This window comes from Cupressus sempervirens, chromosome 1, assembly GCF_028749045.1.
Source record: "Cupressus sempervirens isolate cs-2001-9-10 chromosome 1, ASM2874904v1, whole genome shotgun sequence".
Lineage (NCBI taxonomy): Eukaryota > Viridiplantae > Streptophyta > Pinopsida > Cupressales > Cupressaceae > Cupressus > Cupressus sempervirens.
This window is the reverse complement of record NC_143118.1, coordinates 576,891,339-576,907,535: the sequence shown is the minus strand read 5'-3', so window position 1 is coordinate 576,907,535 and position 16,197 is coordinate 576,891,339. Positions and strand designations below refer to the sequence as shown.

Genomic DNA, 16,197 nt, shown 5'->3' with positions numbered 1-16,197 from the left:
AGAAAGGAGCCAAGTTGGCACTCAGTGGGGGGAAAAGTTAAGTTTTGATTTGCTTTTTTTTTTTTTAAATAAACAACTTTATTAAAACTTCCCATCCATGCAAGAGGTGAGTGCCCAAGTTGAAAAGGAAGAAGGGGGATGGGATGTGGGGATAGAGTGACATCACCCCTCATGATCACAATATTGGCTTTGCTTATTTTTTTTTAAACATAAGTCCTTTCAAACCCCATACAAGAGCTATGCTCAAAAAGGGGAAATGGGAAAGACATTAAAGACATAAAGTTATATAGGTGGATTAGGATATTTAGGATACAAGGTAATAAGTATTTCATATAATGATTTTCTTTTCTTTATTTATTTATTTATTTTGTTTTTGAATGGTATTAATTATTTTATGATGTTTAATATATATGGGAATCTTAAAAGATTCTTTGTTACCAAAGGGAGAATAAATTTATTTCTCATACAAAAACCAGAGAGTTTTTACTCTTTGGAGCAAATTTTTTTTTTGAAGTCTTAATTTATGCTAAGTATAGATTTTCAAACAACTATTTTTTTTTGACAAAAGGGGTATTATGTTTTTTGATGGGTTTAACATTAAGTTAAATAGTATTGCTAACAAATAAAAGATGTATTTTAACAACATTGCAAAAAAAAATTGTTTCCAATAATCACAAAAATTGAACCTACGTTCATAACATAATCTTTCATTTTTCAATATATATGAAACTTAAAATTTTGCCTAATTGAATCATCATAATTTCATCTCATTTTTGATGTGCATCCATATAACTGAAAATTACAATTAACTCTCATGAGAAGCAATAATACTCAACCACTATTTTATTGGCAAACCTGATTCAAAGGCTCAGCCAGGAAAGAACTAGGAAGAAAACTCGATGTCGTTGCCATTACAACAAAGTTTTTAAATACAAATTACATAGGATTCCAATCCCAAAATTACAAAAATAAAATTGAATTTCCTTCATGACCCTTATCAAGGGATCCATATCATTTTCTATAATACATTGCTAAGATCGTGGAGAGAACAAAATTTGATCAGGTGTCAAACAAGCATGACCAATGGACAAAATCAAACATGCATATTCATACTAGGTTTTCACAACAGGATTCACAATGAATCAAAACTAGAGAAAGGTGGATTTTTCCAACAGGAGATGTTAGACACAACACCAAAATAGATGCCCAATTGGGGCTATAAATCAAGAACTTATGTTCTTCCATTTTAACATGCCAAACTCATACGAGATTTGTGCTGACAGGTAGGGGCCCATAACACCCTACCCTCTCTCTCTCTTCTCATCTTGAGAAGAGACTCTACATTGTTGGAGTCCAACTAAAAAGACCTTTCCTAAAATTGGCCACTTCTGCCCTATCCAAGGGTGAGTATTGCCAAAACACCCATACAAGAAAAATTCAAAATTCAAACAAGAAATGAAAGAAAAGAATTCAAGAACATGATTTCAATCCTTCCCAACATACCCAACATACATACAAGCATCCAAGTAACAATACAATAACATAAGCATGAAACAACCATAAACAATCTGAACAAGGGAGATGAAGAACTCCTACCTTCACAAAGAGGTAATGGTAATTGAACAATTTTGAGAAGAGTTTTTCCCTTCCTTGCCTTCAATCTTCCAAAACTCCTCTCTAAAAGTAGAGATTGGGTAACAACCAAAACTACTCCAAGAAAGGCCTCTAAATAATATCCAAACTCAACCACCAAAAAGGGCAATAACTGCCCCCACTCACCTACAGATCTAGAAGTTTGTAACTCAACCAATCCTAAGGTTAACCACTCAATGGAGTTTAGGTGATGCAACTCATGGTAACCACTTTCAATTTTCACACAAGGGAAAAAATAAACTTTTTGAGTGACCTCAAAAGTCAAAAAAAGGGGCTTAGGGGTTGGAAAATGCCCCCAACCCATACGCATACCCCTAGAGTATAAATATTTCATGTTTTAAAACCTTAGGAATTGATTTGGAACCAAAAAAAAGCTAGGAAATATTTAGGACCTTCTAACAACTCTAAAAATGCAGATTAAGCACTAATTTGGATTAGGAGTAACTAACCTCGATTAAGAAACAAATTAGCAAAAAACAAACTAACTTAATCTAACTTAGGTCCAAAGGTTACATAGTTAACCCTAGCTAGCATGTTGAAAAGCATAAACAATTCATGAGTGTCAAGTGACACTATCAGAACATAGTTAAGAACATTAACATTTTCTGATCACGAAAAAGATACATTCATACATCTCACAAAATAACTTAGTTATGAACAACAAGGTTTCCAAAAAATGCACATAGGGATTAGTTCCATTCCTCCATTAGTTCCATTCCTCCATCATCATCATGGTCATCAGATTCATCTTTTGTTTCTTCCTCAACAATGTAGTAAGACTTCTTTCCTTTCTCTTTATAATATTTTTTGTTCTCATCTCTTTTACTTCTAAATTTGTTTGCACTTCTATTCTTCTTCTTCTCTAAACATTTAGTAGCAATATAACCAACCTCATTACTATTAAAGCACATGATAGGTAACTTTCCTTTATATTTCCCTTTGCCTTTGTGAAATCTCCTCACCAACAATGCTTCAATATCTTTTACATCCTCTTCATCTATATCACTATTAGTAGAAACATGTTAGACCTTTTTATTTTTCTCTTTAGGTTCCTTTAATGACAATTTAGCTTTGAAAGAAGATTCAACATTTTTAGTTTCGAAATTATCAAAATTAGAGAGTTCAAAGGAAATGAGTCTACCCATCAAACCTTCAAGAGTCAAATTACTACAAGGAACACACCTTAGTTCTTGTATTACAAAGATTGTAATAGCTCATAGATAGGCAGAAATGTTCTCAATAGTGTTTTTATTATAGTCTCATCTTCAATAATGACATTAGCTCCTTTGATAACATTCCCAACATATTTTATTCTTGTGCAATATTGGGGAATGGTCTCACCTTCTTACACTATTATCTCATCAAACTTCCCTCTTAGAAATTCATCTTTGGCCTTAAAAACATTCTTATCTCCTCCATAGATCATCTCAGTAGCATCCCACATCTTCTTTGTAGTGTCAAAATCTTTGATATCATCAAACTCTAAGAAACTTAGGGTAGAGGCAAGCTCTAACATAGCTTGATAGTGTTTTTTTTTGGATCATCAACATTTAAGGCTCCAACAAGATCAACATGCTTAGTGGTGATGGTAGATTGTGTATAGTCTCCAAGACCTCCTAGATATAGCTTCAACAAAAATTTTGATGCTAGAAAGTTTTTTTTATTTGGTTTGGGCACCTCCTTTCTATATAGCTTGATCTTTAGCTATTAGTACCTTCAAAATATTCCTCATAATCACCAACTTCTCTAATATCAATTGTTGGAATTCTTTAGAATAACTAAGATGGGGGTGAATTAGTTATCCAAGGACTAGATGTACAAATAAGACTTCTTGGTGCTTAACAAATCCATATGCACAAAACCATAGCATGGATGCATCCATTAGGACGTACAATACCTTAACTCAATAGGTTACTATCCTAGGTCAAAATAACTTTGTAGAACCATAAAGAAATACCATAAGCACATTCGCACAACTTCACACAAGGATTTTACATGGAAACTCAGTTTGGGAAAAACCACCTATAACATGCTATCAAATTTCACTCTTCTGAAGTGATGCCTTGTGAAAGGCCAACCCTATTAAAGGTTACAATACACACTATTAAATGTGACGTGGTTAAAGGATTTTAATCACCCTATTAGGAGTGAACCTTGTTAGAGGACCTTCTAAACATTCCATTAGAATGTCACCTGATTAAAGAATTTAGAAATGACTATTAGGTCAACCTTAATCGAAAGGATTCTATCCAAAATGGTACAATTATTAGAAAGTTTAGTAGGACTTGATCCGATAAAAAAACTCACTTGTAGATTACACATCTCTAGTTCAATCCTCCATTCTAATTGGCATTCATACTCTCCAGCTCTGATGGCTTGCTCACCCTTAAGACATTCATCCCCTTAAGCCTTCTTCTTTGTATGCCAACTGCAGTCTCTTCTATTTGGCCACTAGATAAAGCAATGCCCTAGACTCCTTTTCTTCCTTAATTTCTCGCAAATGAAAACCTTTTCTTCTGGCTAGCTATCTCTATAAATAGAGAACTTAGATCTTTTTCCACTTAACCACAGTCATCCATTCTAGGGTTTGGTAAGATTCAATGAATCTACTCGCTTTTCCATTTGAGCCCCTCTAGAAACTTTCTCTACAATCTTCATTGAATTTCCCTCAAAATAGTTTACCTTGAATTCTATGCCACTAGCTTATCATGGTCATCTTCCACATGCTTCACATAATTCAAGAAATAGAATTACTTAGCTTAGATTTGTTAAATCTTCAATTTAACATTGTTCGGGGTCACTTGGCATCTATATTGGTCTGTCAACTAGCAAACACTAAAGTTTGTTGATGCTCGACACTAGCTAAAATTTACTTCACATATATAAACTTTTACTTGGCATCAATTTTTTATCATCTTTTCTTGGCACCTATTGATTTTCACTCAGCATCTACTATTTTCTACTCGACTTGCACTATCTACTTGACTTGTACTATCTGCTTTGCAAAGCTTAGAAAATACTTTACTTACTTGATCTTCTTCCAATCTTTGCGTCAATAATCTTTCATTTCAAACTTTAAGTAGATAAATAATACACTATAGTACTAGTCAATGTCTTAGCTGGTCTTAGTGATCCTTTTATACACCAAATAACACAAGCTTTCTGTAGGTTCTCTTGATATCACTTCTTTTCAAATCCTCTTTATCAATCAACCACATGATGGCATTCAGACCAAAAAGCAATTGTCTCACCAAAAAGTAGCAATTTTGATATATTGACAAAATAATAATTGTTCCATTGCAGGTTCTACACATCAAAATAATCTCTTTTCAACACTTGATGCACTAACCTAACAAGTTATTCATGAAATTTAAAATCAATTATTTTTCTAATGTGATTTAACATTTTTCTTTCGTTTTCTTCGTGGTTGCACTATAATAAATTTCTCATTGGCTCCTATCAATTTCATTGGTTGAAATTAAAAATATTCATCTATAAAAAGATGCCCAAATCCTACCCAATCATAAATTTGGCAATGAAAAACCAAAATCTTCTTCTAATGCCCCTAATGATTTGTTGGCTTTTTAATGAGTACCAAAACATTGAGACAATTATGCTACTATTGCACATGTCATAAATGTGTCATTAGCCATGAGAATGGCCATGCACATGTGTATTGGCAATGGATTTACAGAGCTCTATTTTTTACGTGTTGGATTCTTAAATATATGATAGGCATAATCACAAATGACAATGAACCCATTGATTTTGCCCAAAAAATGATTCTCCAGACACTAACAAAATTCATAGATTGCTAATTTATTTCAAAGAATTGATGGATTCCAACCACAAAAATTTATTAAAATTTTTTATCAAGGACAATTTCTATTTTTGAAATCCTAAATTTCAAGAAATCAATTGAATGGAGGGACTTTGATGACCTTTCTAAAAATGCGCAGAACAACATCACATCCCAATAACCACATGAAAAAAATAGCACTTGTTTTGGCACACAATAATGTGTAATATTATGGAGAGTAGATCATTTGTTGTATTTTATAATATTTCTGCTATAAACTGAGTTGAATTCTAGGTTATGAATCTCTTGAGTAGTAGAGATTGCTTGGGCATTTTTTATAAAATTAGTGGGATCGCATAAGTTTTCTAAGTAAATTTGTAGCACTCAACCAATTTTTTTAAAAATATAAATTCATTTTCCTTCACCTCATTAAAAAATTTTATTGAAATGAGTTTAGATTTCCTAGTGAGTCAAATAGATGAAAATAAGTTACTAACTAAATTTTATTTATGATATAGAAGTTCCAAAAGCCTAAGACATGTAATGTTAAACATCATTCATTTGATAGGGATAAAAACAACATAGAAAGAAAAAGTCTTCTTTACATGTTTACATAAACAAAGAATTATTTCAATAGTAGCCACTTGGTTGTGAACATTGAGTACATCTTGATAGTAGATAAGTTATAACATATAATGTCCTACAAAATATATTATAGAATTGCTTGCATATTAGAAACAAAATGTATTAACTAACTTTGTGAAGGTAAAATATTAGGAATATATTTTTCTTGAATATGTTTAAAATAATATTTTATGTCAATAATAATAGGTCAAATATAATGATTCTGAAACTTATCATGGTTTACACTACCATTGACAATGGTGTTTTGAGCAGAAATATATCTACACAACCATTATTGTAGTAAAGCTTTCTTTAGGCTCAATTTGTATTTCATTATTCAATTAGTTAATCTATACTATATAGACTCCTACTAAACAATTAATAGAGACCAAATATGCTTTAAATACATCTCAACTTCCTACATCTTCTTAGGTCTCACGTAACAACAACCCCCTCCTCCCTCTTTTCACAACAAAACAACCACAAAACACATGACAAAAACTATAACAATTCTGCATCTCTTGTTCAATATTAAATTTCCTCCTCATCCTTGTGTTTAAAATATATTAAAATTAAAGATAGGAAATTATTCTTCAGCATTAAAGGGAACCAATCCTTCAAATATTGTTTTGTTTAAGCTACTGTTTTATTTATTATTTAAATTACGCTATAACAATTTCTTAACATTAGCAGGACTAGTAATTGAGAAAGTTGAATCATATAGCGGCCACAAAATATTAATCGTACAAGATATTACTTGTTTGCAAATTGCAAAGTAAAGCTGATCGTTACACAATAGTTCACAATCTCTTTTGGGACTTTCAAATTTAACTTTCATTTTTGTCAAAAACTGCTGCCGTGTATCTATATTCACTTTACGGTTCCCAACACCCAGTGAGAGCATGCTTCACCACCGCTTGAATCTCTTTCGTTTCCCACTGCTCTCCCTTCACCTGCGAAACCAACAAACTTACTAATTTCAACATCAAATCAAAATAAACTTGGTCCAATATTACATTTCAGTGTCACATTAATGATGAAATTTTCAGTATTTTATTTTGTGGTCGAAAACAATTAAATTTGTGAAAAATATTTAGAATCTAAAAATGAATCATAGTTAACTAGTTTGTTTTTTTTTGGTGAAGAAACTAGGACCATTAGAAATGTACAAGCCAGTACCTTTGTTTTCTTGCATATTGTCCCTTCAATTACTTGGCTTGTTGAGTCCACCTCCCTCCATTCGATTCTCAACAACTCCAATTCTAAATCCCTCAAACACTTCTCTACTATGAAAATGGCCTCCACGTTACTACAATTAATGGATGCCATTCTTTGCATTCTTACTTCAATAATGGCTTCATCTGGATCAACGCTGGTTTCTTCAACAACTACATCAGCTTCTTCACAAATAAAATCCTTCAACTACAACAACAACTACTATAGTCTCATCTTCAATAATGACATTAGCTCCTTTGATAACATTCACAACATATTTTATTCTTGTGCAATATTGGGGAATGGTCTCACCTTCTTACACTATTATCTCATCAAACTTCCCTCTTAGACATTCATCTTTGGCCTTGAAAACATTCTTATCTCCTCCATAGATCATCTCAGTAGCATCCCACATCTTCTTTGTAGTGTCAAAATCTTTGATATCATCAAACTCTAAGAAACATAGGGTAGAGGCAAGCTCTAACATAGCTTGATAGTGTTTTTTTTTGGATCATCAACATTTAAGGCTCCAACAAGATCAACATGCTTAGTGGTGATGGTAGATTGTGTATAGTCTCCAAGAACTCCTAGATATAGCTTCAACAAAAATTTTGATGCTAGAAAGTTTTTTTTATTTGGTTTGGGCACCTCCTTTCTATATAGCTTGATCTTTAGCTATTAGTACCTTCAAAATATTCCTCATAATCACCAACTTCTCTAATATCAATTGTTGGAATTCTTTAGAATAACTAAGATGGGGGTGAATTAGTTATCCAAGGACTAGATGTACAAATAAGACTTCTTGGTGCTTAACAAATCCATATGCACAAAACCATAGCATGGATGCATCCATTAGGACGTACAATACCTTAACTCAATAGGTTACTATCCTAGGTCAAAATAACTTTGTAGAACCATAAAGAAATACCATAAGCACATTCGCACAACTTCACACAAGGATTTTACATGGAAACTCAGTTTGGGAAAAACCACCTATAACATGCTATCAAATTTCACTCTTCTGAAGTGATGCCTTGTGAAAGGCCAACCCTATTAAAGGTTAAAATACACACTATTAAATGTGACATGGTTAAAGGATTTTATTCACCCTATTAGGAGTGAACCTTGTTAGAGGACCTTCTAAACATTCCATTAGAATGTCACCTGATTAAAGAATTTAGAAATGACTATTAGGTCAACCTTAATCGAAAGGATTCTATCCAAACTGGTACAATTATTAAAAAGTTTAGTAGGACTTGATTCGATAAAAAACTCACTTGTAGATTACACATCTCTAGTTCAATCCTCCATTCTAATTGGCATTCATACTCTCCAGCTCTAATGGCTTGCTCACCCTTAAGACATTCATCCCCTTAAGCCTTCTTCTTTGTATGCCAACTGCAGTCTCTTCTATTTGGCCACTAGATAAAGCAATGCCCTAGACTCCTTTTCTTCCTTAATTTCTCGCAAATGAAAACCTTTTCTTCTAGCTAGCTATCTCTATAAATAGAGAACTTAGATCTTTTTCCACTTAACCACAATCATCCATTCTAGGGTTTGGTAAGATTCAATGAATCTACTCGCTTTTCCATTTGAGCCCGTCTAGAAACTTTCTCTACAATCTTCATTGAATTTCCCTCAAAATAGTTTACCTTGAATTCTATGCCACTAGCTTATCATAGTCATCTTCCACATGCTTCACATAATTCAAGAAATAGAATTACTTAGCTTAGATTTGTTAAATCTTCAATTTAACATTGTTCGAGGTCACTTGGCATCTATATTGGTCTGTCAACTAGCAAACTCTAAAGTTTGTTGATGCTCGACAGTAGCTAAACTTTACTTCACATATATAAACTTTTACTTGGCATCAATTGTTTATCATCTTTTCTTGGCACCTATTGATTTTCACTCAGCATCTACTATTTTCTACTCGACTTGCACTATCTGCTTGACTTGTACTATCTGCTTTGCAAAGCTTAGAAAATACTTTACTTACTTGATCTTCTTCCAATCTTTGCTTCAATAATATTTCATTTCAAACTTTAAGTAGATAAATAATACACTATAGTACTAGTCAATGTCTTAGTTGGTCTTAGTGATCCTTTTATACACCAAATAACACAAGCTTTCTGTAGGTTCTCTTAATATCACTTCTTTTCAAATCCTCTTTATCAATCAACCACATGATGGCATTCAGACCAAAAAGAAATTGTCTCACCAAAAAGTAGCAATTTTGATATATTGACAAAATAATAATTGTTCCATTGCAGGTTCTACACATCAAAACAATCTCTTTTCAACACTTGATCCACTAACCTGACTAGTTATTCATGAAATTTAAAATCAATTATTTTTCTAATGTGATTTAACATTTTTCTTTCGTTTTCTTCGTGGTTGCACTATAATAAATTTCTCATTGGCTCCTATCAATTTCATTGGTTGAAATTAAAAATATTCATCTATAAAAATATGCCCAAATCCTACCCAATCATAAATTTGGCAATGAAAAACCAAAATCTTCTTCTAATGCCCCTAATGTTTGTTGGCTTTTTAATGGGTACCAAAACATTGAGACAATTATGCTACTACTGCACATGTCATAAATGTGTCATTAGCCATGAGAATGGCCATGCACATGTGTATTTGCAATGGATTTACAAAGCTCTATTTTTTACGTGTTGGATTCTTAAATATATGATAGGCATAATCACAAATGACAATGAACCCATTGATTTTGCCCAAAAAATGATTCTCCAGACACTAACAAAATTCATAGATTGCTAATTTATTTCAAAGAATTGATGGATTCCAACCACAAAAATTTATTTAAAAAATTTATCAAGGACAATTTCTATTTTTGAAATCCTGAATTTCAAGAAATCAATTGAATGGAGGGACTTTGATGACCTTTCTAAAAATGCCCAGAACAACATCACATCCCAATAACCACATGAAAAAAATAGCACTTGTTTTGGCACACAATAATGTGTAATATTATGGAGAGTAGATCATTTGTTGTATTTTATAATATTTTTGCTATAAACTAAGTTGAATTCTAGGTTATGAATCTATTGAGTAGCAGAGATTGCTTGGGCATTTTTTATAAAATTAGTGGGATCGCATAAGCTTTCTAAGTAAATTTGTAGCACTCAACCAAGTTTTTTTTAAATATAAATTCATTTTCGTTCACCTCATTAAAAAGTTTTATTGAAATGAGTTTAGATTTCCTAGTGAGTCAAATAGATGAAAATAAGTTACTAACTAAATTTTATTTATGATATAGAAGTTCCAAAAGCCTAAGACATGTAATGTTAAACATCATTCATTTGATAGGGATAAAAACAACATAGAAAGAAAAAGTCTTCTTTACATGTTTACATAAACAAAGAATTATTTCAATAGTAGCCACTTGGTTGTGAGCATTGAGTACATCTTGATAGTAGATAAGTTATAACATATAATGTCCTACAAAATATATTATAGAATTGCTTGCATATTAGAGACAAAATGTATTAACTGACTTTGTGGAGGTAAAATATTAGGAATATATTTTTCTTGAATATGTTTAAAATAATATTTTATGTCAATAATAATAAGTCAAATATAACGATTCTGAAACTTATCATAGTTTACACTGCCATTGACAATGGTGTTTTGAGTAGAAATATATCTACACAACCATTATTGTACTAAAGCTTTCTTTAGGCTCAATTTGTATTTCATTATTCAATTAGTTAATCTATACTATATAGACTCCTACTAAACTATTAATAGAGACCAAATATGCTTTAAATACATCTCAACTTCCTACATCTTCTTAGTTCTCACGTAACAACAACCCCCTCCTCCCTCTTTTCACAACAAAACAACCACAAAACACATGACAAAAACTATAACAATTCTGCATCTCTTGTTCAATATTAAATTTCCTCCTCATCCTTGTGTTTAAAATATATTAAAATTAAAGATAGGAAATTATTCTTCAGCATTAAAGGGAACCAATCCTTCAAATATTGTTTTGTTTAAGCTACTGTTTTATTTATTATTTAAATTACGCTATAACAATTTCTTAACATTAGCAGGACTAGTAATTGAGAAAGTTGAATCATATAGCGGCCACAAAATATTAATCGTACAAGATATTAGTTGTTTGCAAATTGCAAAGTAAAGCTGATCGTTACACAATAGTTCACAATCTCTTTTGGGACTTTCAAATTTAACTTTCATTTTTGTCAAAAACTACTGCCGTGTATCTATATTCATTTTACGGTTCCCAACACCCAGTGAGAGCGTGCTTCACCACCGCTTGAATCTCTTTCGTTTCCCACTGCTCTCCCTTCACCTGCGAAACCAACAAACTTATCAATTTCAACATCAAATCAAAATAAACTTGGTCCAATATTACATTTCAGTGTCACATTAATGATGAAATTTTCAGTATTTTATTTTGTGGTCGAAAACAATTAAATTTGTGAAAAATATTTAGAATCTAAAAATGAATCATAGTTAACTACTTAGTTTTTTTTTGGTGAAGAAACTAGGACCATTAGAAATGTACAAGCCAGTACCTTTGTTTTCTTGCATATTGTCCCTTCAATTACTTGGCTTGTTGAGTCCACCTCCCTCCATTCGATTCTCAACAACTCCAATTCTAAATCCCTCAAACACTTCTCTACTATGAAAATGGCCTCCACGTTACTACAATTAATGGATGCCATTCTTTGCATTCTTACTTCAATAATGGCTTCATCTGGATCAACGCTGGTTTCTTCAACAACTACATCAGCTTCTTCACAAATAAAATCCTTCAACGCTTCTCTTCTTGTATCTTTTACAGTGTCATAAGATAAGCTACTGCAACCATCGCTTTTCATAGAATCCCCTCTAACTTCAATGGATAGCCTTTGGTTCAGCTGCTCAAGCTCCTCTATGCGAAGCTTCTGCCGATTCAGCTCCACAATTGCATTTTTCAGCGTTGAAACTCTATCAACTTTCTGCAACCAAAGATATAAAACACCACAACCTCATCAATAAAACAATTGAAGCAGGGCAGAAGCCCACATGATAAACACGAACAACAAAAGGAAAACTGTAAAGAGAAGTATAAGAATCTGACCTTGGGATTGTGAGGAAGAATTGCGCGCAAAGCAAGAAACTGCTGACTGAGTTTGTTTCTCCTGTTGTGCTCAGCAATCTTATGCACAACCGAATACGACTCATCTACCTGCAAGCAATACTTTTCCTCCCATCTCAATGACTCATCTCTTCTATTTTTATGCATCCTCCCTAGAAAATCAAAGCATCTCTTTACTAATTTCTGTTTCATGGCAGGGGCAACACACAATTGGACTTCCTTTGTGGTCCCTTGCCTATAATATCTGAATGCACTATTTGGTTTTGATGAACAATGGGGATAAATACTATCACCAAACAATTCATATTGCAGAGAGGAGGTCGAGGTTGAACTTTGTTGAGGAACCCCCTCTTCAATATGATATTGTTGAGGCAACACCTGCCCATAAGAAGCGTACCCATTAGCCCAAACAGGATTTGTATTAACAAAATCTTCCCCAGGAAAATCATCCACCATGGCAAAGCAATCCATGGGCGCTCTTGTCTTAAAAAGATCACCATCCGCCACATTAGAAGAACTCACAGACATATGTGTAGTATTCTCAAATTCCATGTTCATAATCGACATTGGAATTGAATCTGGACTGCAAATTATTTCCCCTCATTATGAAACATTTTATACAACTTTAGCAGTGGCTCAAACCAAACAAATTTCTCGGAATCTTTGTTGTAGAAAATTTCTATTGAGCCAAGTATATTCAAAAGACAAGTTTATCTGGTCCGCAAGTGTTTACTCGTGTATCAGGTTATAGGGCCCGCCGCCAATGTGAACCAATTGGAGGCAGTGTTGAAGATTTGACTGGAACGAGAAACTGAGGCTGCCATGCGAGGTTGCACTTTTCGTTCAAAGATGACCGAAATTGAGAACGTGCGCAAAACTTAGTGCATAATTCTCATGCTCCTGTTTATAATTTAAATTTTCTTTTTTATTTCTCGCGTGGTTGAAGTCAAAACATCTTAATATTATAAATTAATAGAAAGGTCTATTCATAAAAATGAAAAAATACAGGAAAATTAATTAATTCTCTTCTATTTCTGCTGCTATAAATTATCTATTCAATTAAAATTATAACATTATTGTTTCTTGATATGGCTTGACCATTTCTGTTATTTCAACTTACCCTAGCTATTACTTTCAATTTTAATTTTATACCATGTTTCCCTGGAAAACTCAAAAGATGGTTAGAGTAGTAGCCCCATGGTACGATACACATTTTAGTTTGTTATTTAGACATTGTTGATGCTGATCATATTATTCATTTTTAAATCAAAATTTTTATTTTCGTGTTTGATCTCTTCTTTCTTTTTAAAGTCAAAATACTATTGCTTTTGTCAAACTACTTTATTCCATGACTCACTTTGCAACTCATCTGAAGAATCTTATATCTATTTATCAAATCAATTATAGACTTTTTTTGTTTTCAGAATAAAACTCTATTACACATTTTATGTTTTGTTTTTTATAATATTATTCTATTACAATATCCAAATGAATTAATTTTAAATTGTATAGTGTTTCTCTACATTGTAGTCTGTAAATTTCATTTATATGCTATTATATTCTTTTAGTTAGTTTCACTTCCTTCATAATTCTTTTAGACACATTTTAAAGTAAGGATAAATGTAAGAAAAAAAGATTTTTCAATTATAATTTTCTCCCACATTTATTTTTAAATTGAGATGAATATAAGAGCAAAGAAAAAGAAGTTGTATTTAAAGATATCTATAAAATATATGATAATTTTTTTATATCTATTTTAAAATATTTTGTTATTTAGATTTTTAAACATATTTTTTATTAAAATTGTTTCAATCATGATTTAACATCTTTTGACTTACTTTCTAGTATTCTTTGTCATTAGAAAACATAGACAATGAAAAATCAATTTTAAGAACCCTTCCAAAATAATTCTTAAAATTATGAACAATTGAGGATCCTAAAATAGTGGCATGGGTTTAGCACCCATGTCCAAAAACGGATAAAAGCGTAATGCTTGTGTCCATGACATGCATAAAAGTGTAAGCATACAAGTGTAATAGAGAATGTCTTATCACATAAGACATGCAATATAATTTAAAATAGTGTAAGTGGTGTAAGGGAATCCATGAGGCACAAAGATCATGTATAATCTATAAGGCTCCGTTTGGTTCATGGAAGATGATAGGAATTGGCTTTTTCAAAATTCAGATTTGAATTTTTTTGTGTTTGTTTCAAATTTCTCAAAATGGAATGACAATACCAGACTTCTAATTTTGTCTCAAAACCAAGTTTTTCAACTTCCTCGTGGCAAGTAGGAATTGAAAATTAAAACCTAGTTATGTCTTTTAAGGAGTGTAAAAACAATAGATTGGACTATTTTTAGGAGTCTGCCTGCAACTCGAAGCTTATGCATAAAAAATTTTCTTCACACTCACCTTCTGAGTGAAACAAACAGTTCAAAAAATGCCCCAAAGTAGGAATGAAGATTTGCAAAACCTTGATTTGATTTGATATATTACTTGTGAAGAATTCAAAATTAACTCTTTCAAATCCTTAAATAAATCAATCTAAATTAAAATACAGTTTGAAGGCAAACTCAAAACTAACCTACCTACCACGCCCCCGCCGCCCCCCTGTGAGCTCATAATTAACGAAATTCAGAAAAATTCAAATAAATGTTCTCAGTCCCACTCGAGTCATAGACTTTTACTCCTTTCCATACATTGAAATAAAAGTGAGAGAGGATACATTGTACTCGTTTTCATTCAGACGTCTTAAATCACATGTCGACATATACAGTCGCCAGTCTTGGTCCATTCTGTCGTCTCTCGTAAATTTGTACCAACTCTCCCACAAATGCGGGCAATTGTGTTCACGTTTGTTGCTTTCGCCATTCAAACACCCTTTCAGTTTCTACCCACAAAGTCTATTTTTCAATTTTTCTAGTTTTCTTTAGAACAGGCAAGATGCATTATCAAATGTCCTCTAAATTCTTTTAGTTGCTAAACATTGCTAATAGAGAGTATAAGTTATTGTTTAATTTGAAGCTTAGAAAAGCGTTAGAATATAAGTTGATGAAATATTTATTGGTTATTTCATTGTGATTACGCAAATAATTGATTAAAAAAATTAATAAAGAGAAAATAAATATTTAAAAAACAAATTAATTTCTAAATAACAACATCTAATTTTAATTTATGTAATAAAAGTAGTTTATAAAAAACTTGTATATGTATATATAAGAAATGTACGTGTGTATTCGGTTTGACAAAAAAATGTTATGCTAAATAGGAATTATTTTTGGAAAAAGCCATTGTTCAAATAAGTTTAAATACTTTAGCATTAGCATTTACATTTACTCAAATAGATGTCATCGTTAAAATAGTAAAATCCTAGAGAGATGACATTAGAGGTGGAACAAGTGAATATAATATTTAAGGAAACACACTCAACTAATTGAGTAATTACACTCATAATCCACATAGAAATGAAGGTCATGTCTTACAAAATAACTTGTCTTGTTGCTATATAGTAACATTAATTAATTATATAGTAACATTGTGGGTTTTATTTGCCATCATGTGTTTTGGCTATGATATCAATTTCTGCTTTTAGTTGCAGAAGTTTTTTGGAGAAGATAGGAAATTCATCTTCGAAATAGGAAGATGGGAGGAAAACAAAAAATAATTGAACCAACTAGCTATAAAGAATTGAGAAATAAGAAGGAAATCTGGGAAATTCTTGAGTAAGGAAACTTTATTGGTTATATGGAGAAGTTAAAAGGAAACAA

At 32.0% G+C, this 16,197-nt stretch overlaps 2 protein-coding genes across 2 annotated transcripts; both read right to left on the bottom strand.

Annotated features, from left to right (window-relative positions):
• Positions 1-6,778: 6,778 nt before the first annotated feature.
• On the bottom strand, positions 6,779-7,994 carry LOC149578738 (uncharacterized). Its single transcript, XM_089801185.1, has 3 exons — positions 7,977-7,994; positions 7,256-7,498; positions 6,779-7,029 (listed from the first exon to the last, which is right to left on the bottom strand). Exons 1-3 carry the CDS (start codon positions 7,992-7,994, stop codon positions 6,952-6,954), a joined length of 339 nt encoding a protein of 112 aa, XP_089657311.1. The 3' UTR covers positions 6,779-6,951.
• Positions 7,995-11,385: 3,391 nt separating this feature from the next.
• On the bottom strand, positions 11,386-13,136 carry LOC149578737 (uncharacterized). Its single transcript, XM_089805453.1, has 3 exons — positions 12,411-13,136; positions 11,863-12,288; positions 11,386-11,636 (listed from the first exon to the last, which is right to left on the bottom strand). Exons 1-3 carry the CDS (start codon positions 12,993-12,995, stop codon positions 11,559-11,561), a joined length of 1,089 nt encoding a protein of 362 aa, XP_089661579.1. The 5' UTR covers positions 12,996-13,136; the 3' UTR covers positions 11,386-11,558.
• Between the last annotated feature and the right edge of the window lie 3,061 nt (positions 13,137-16,197).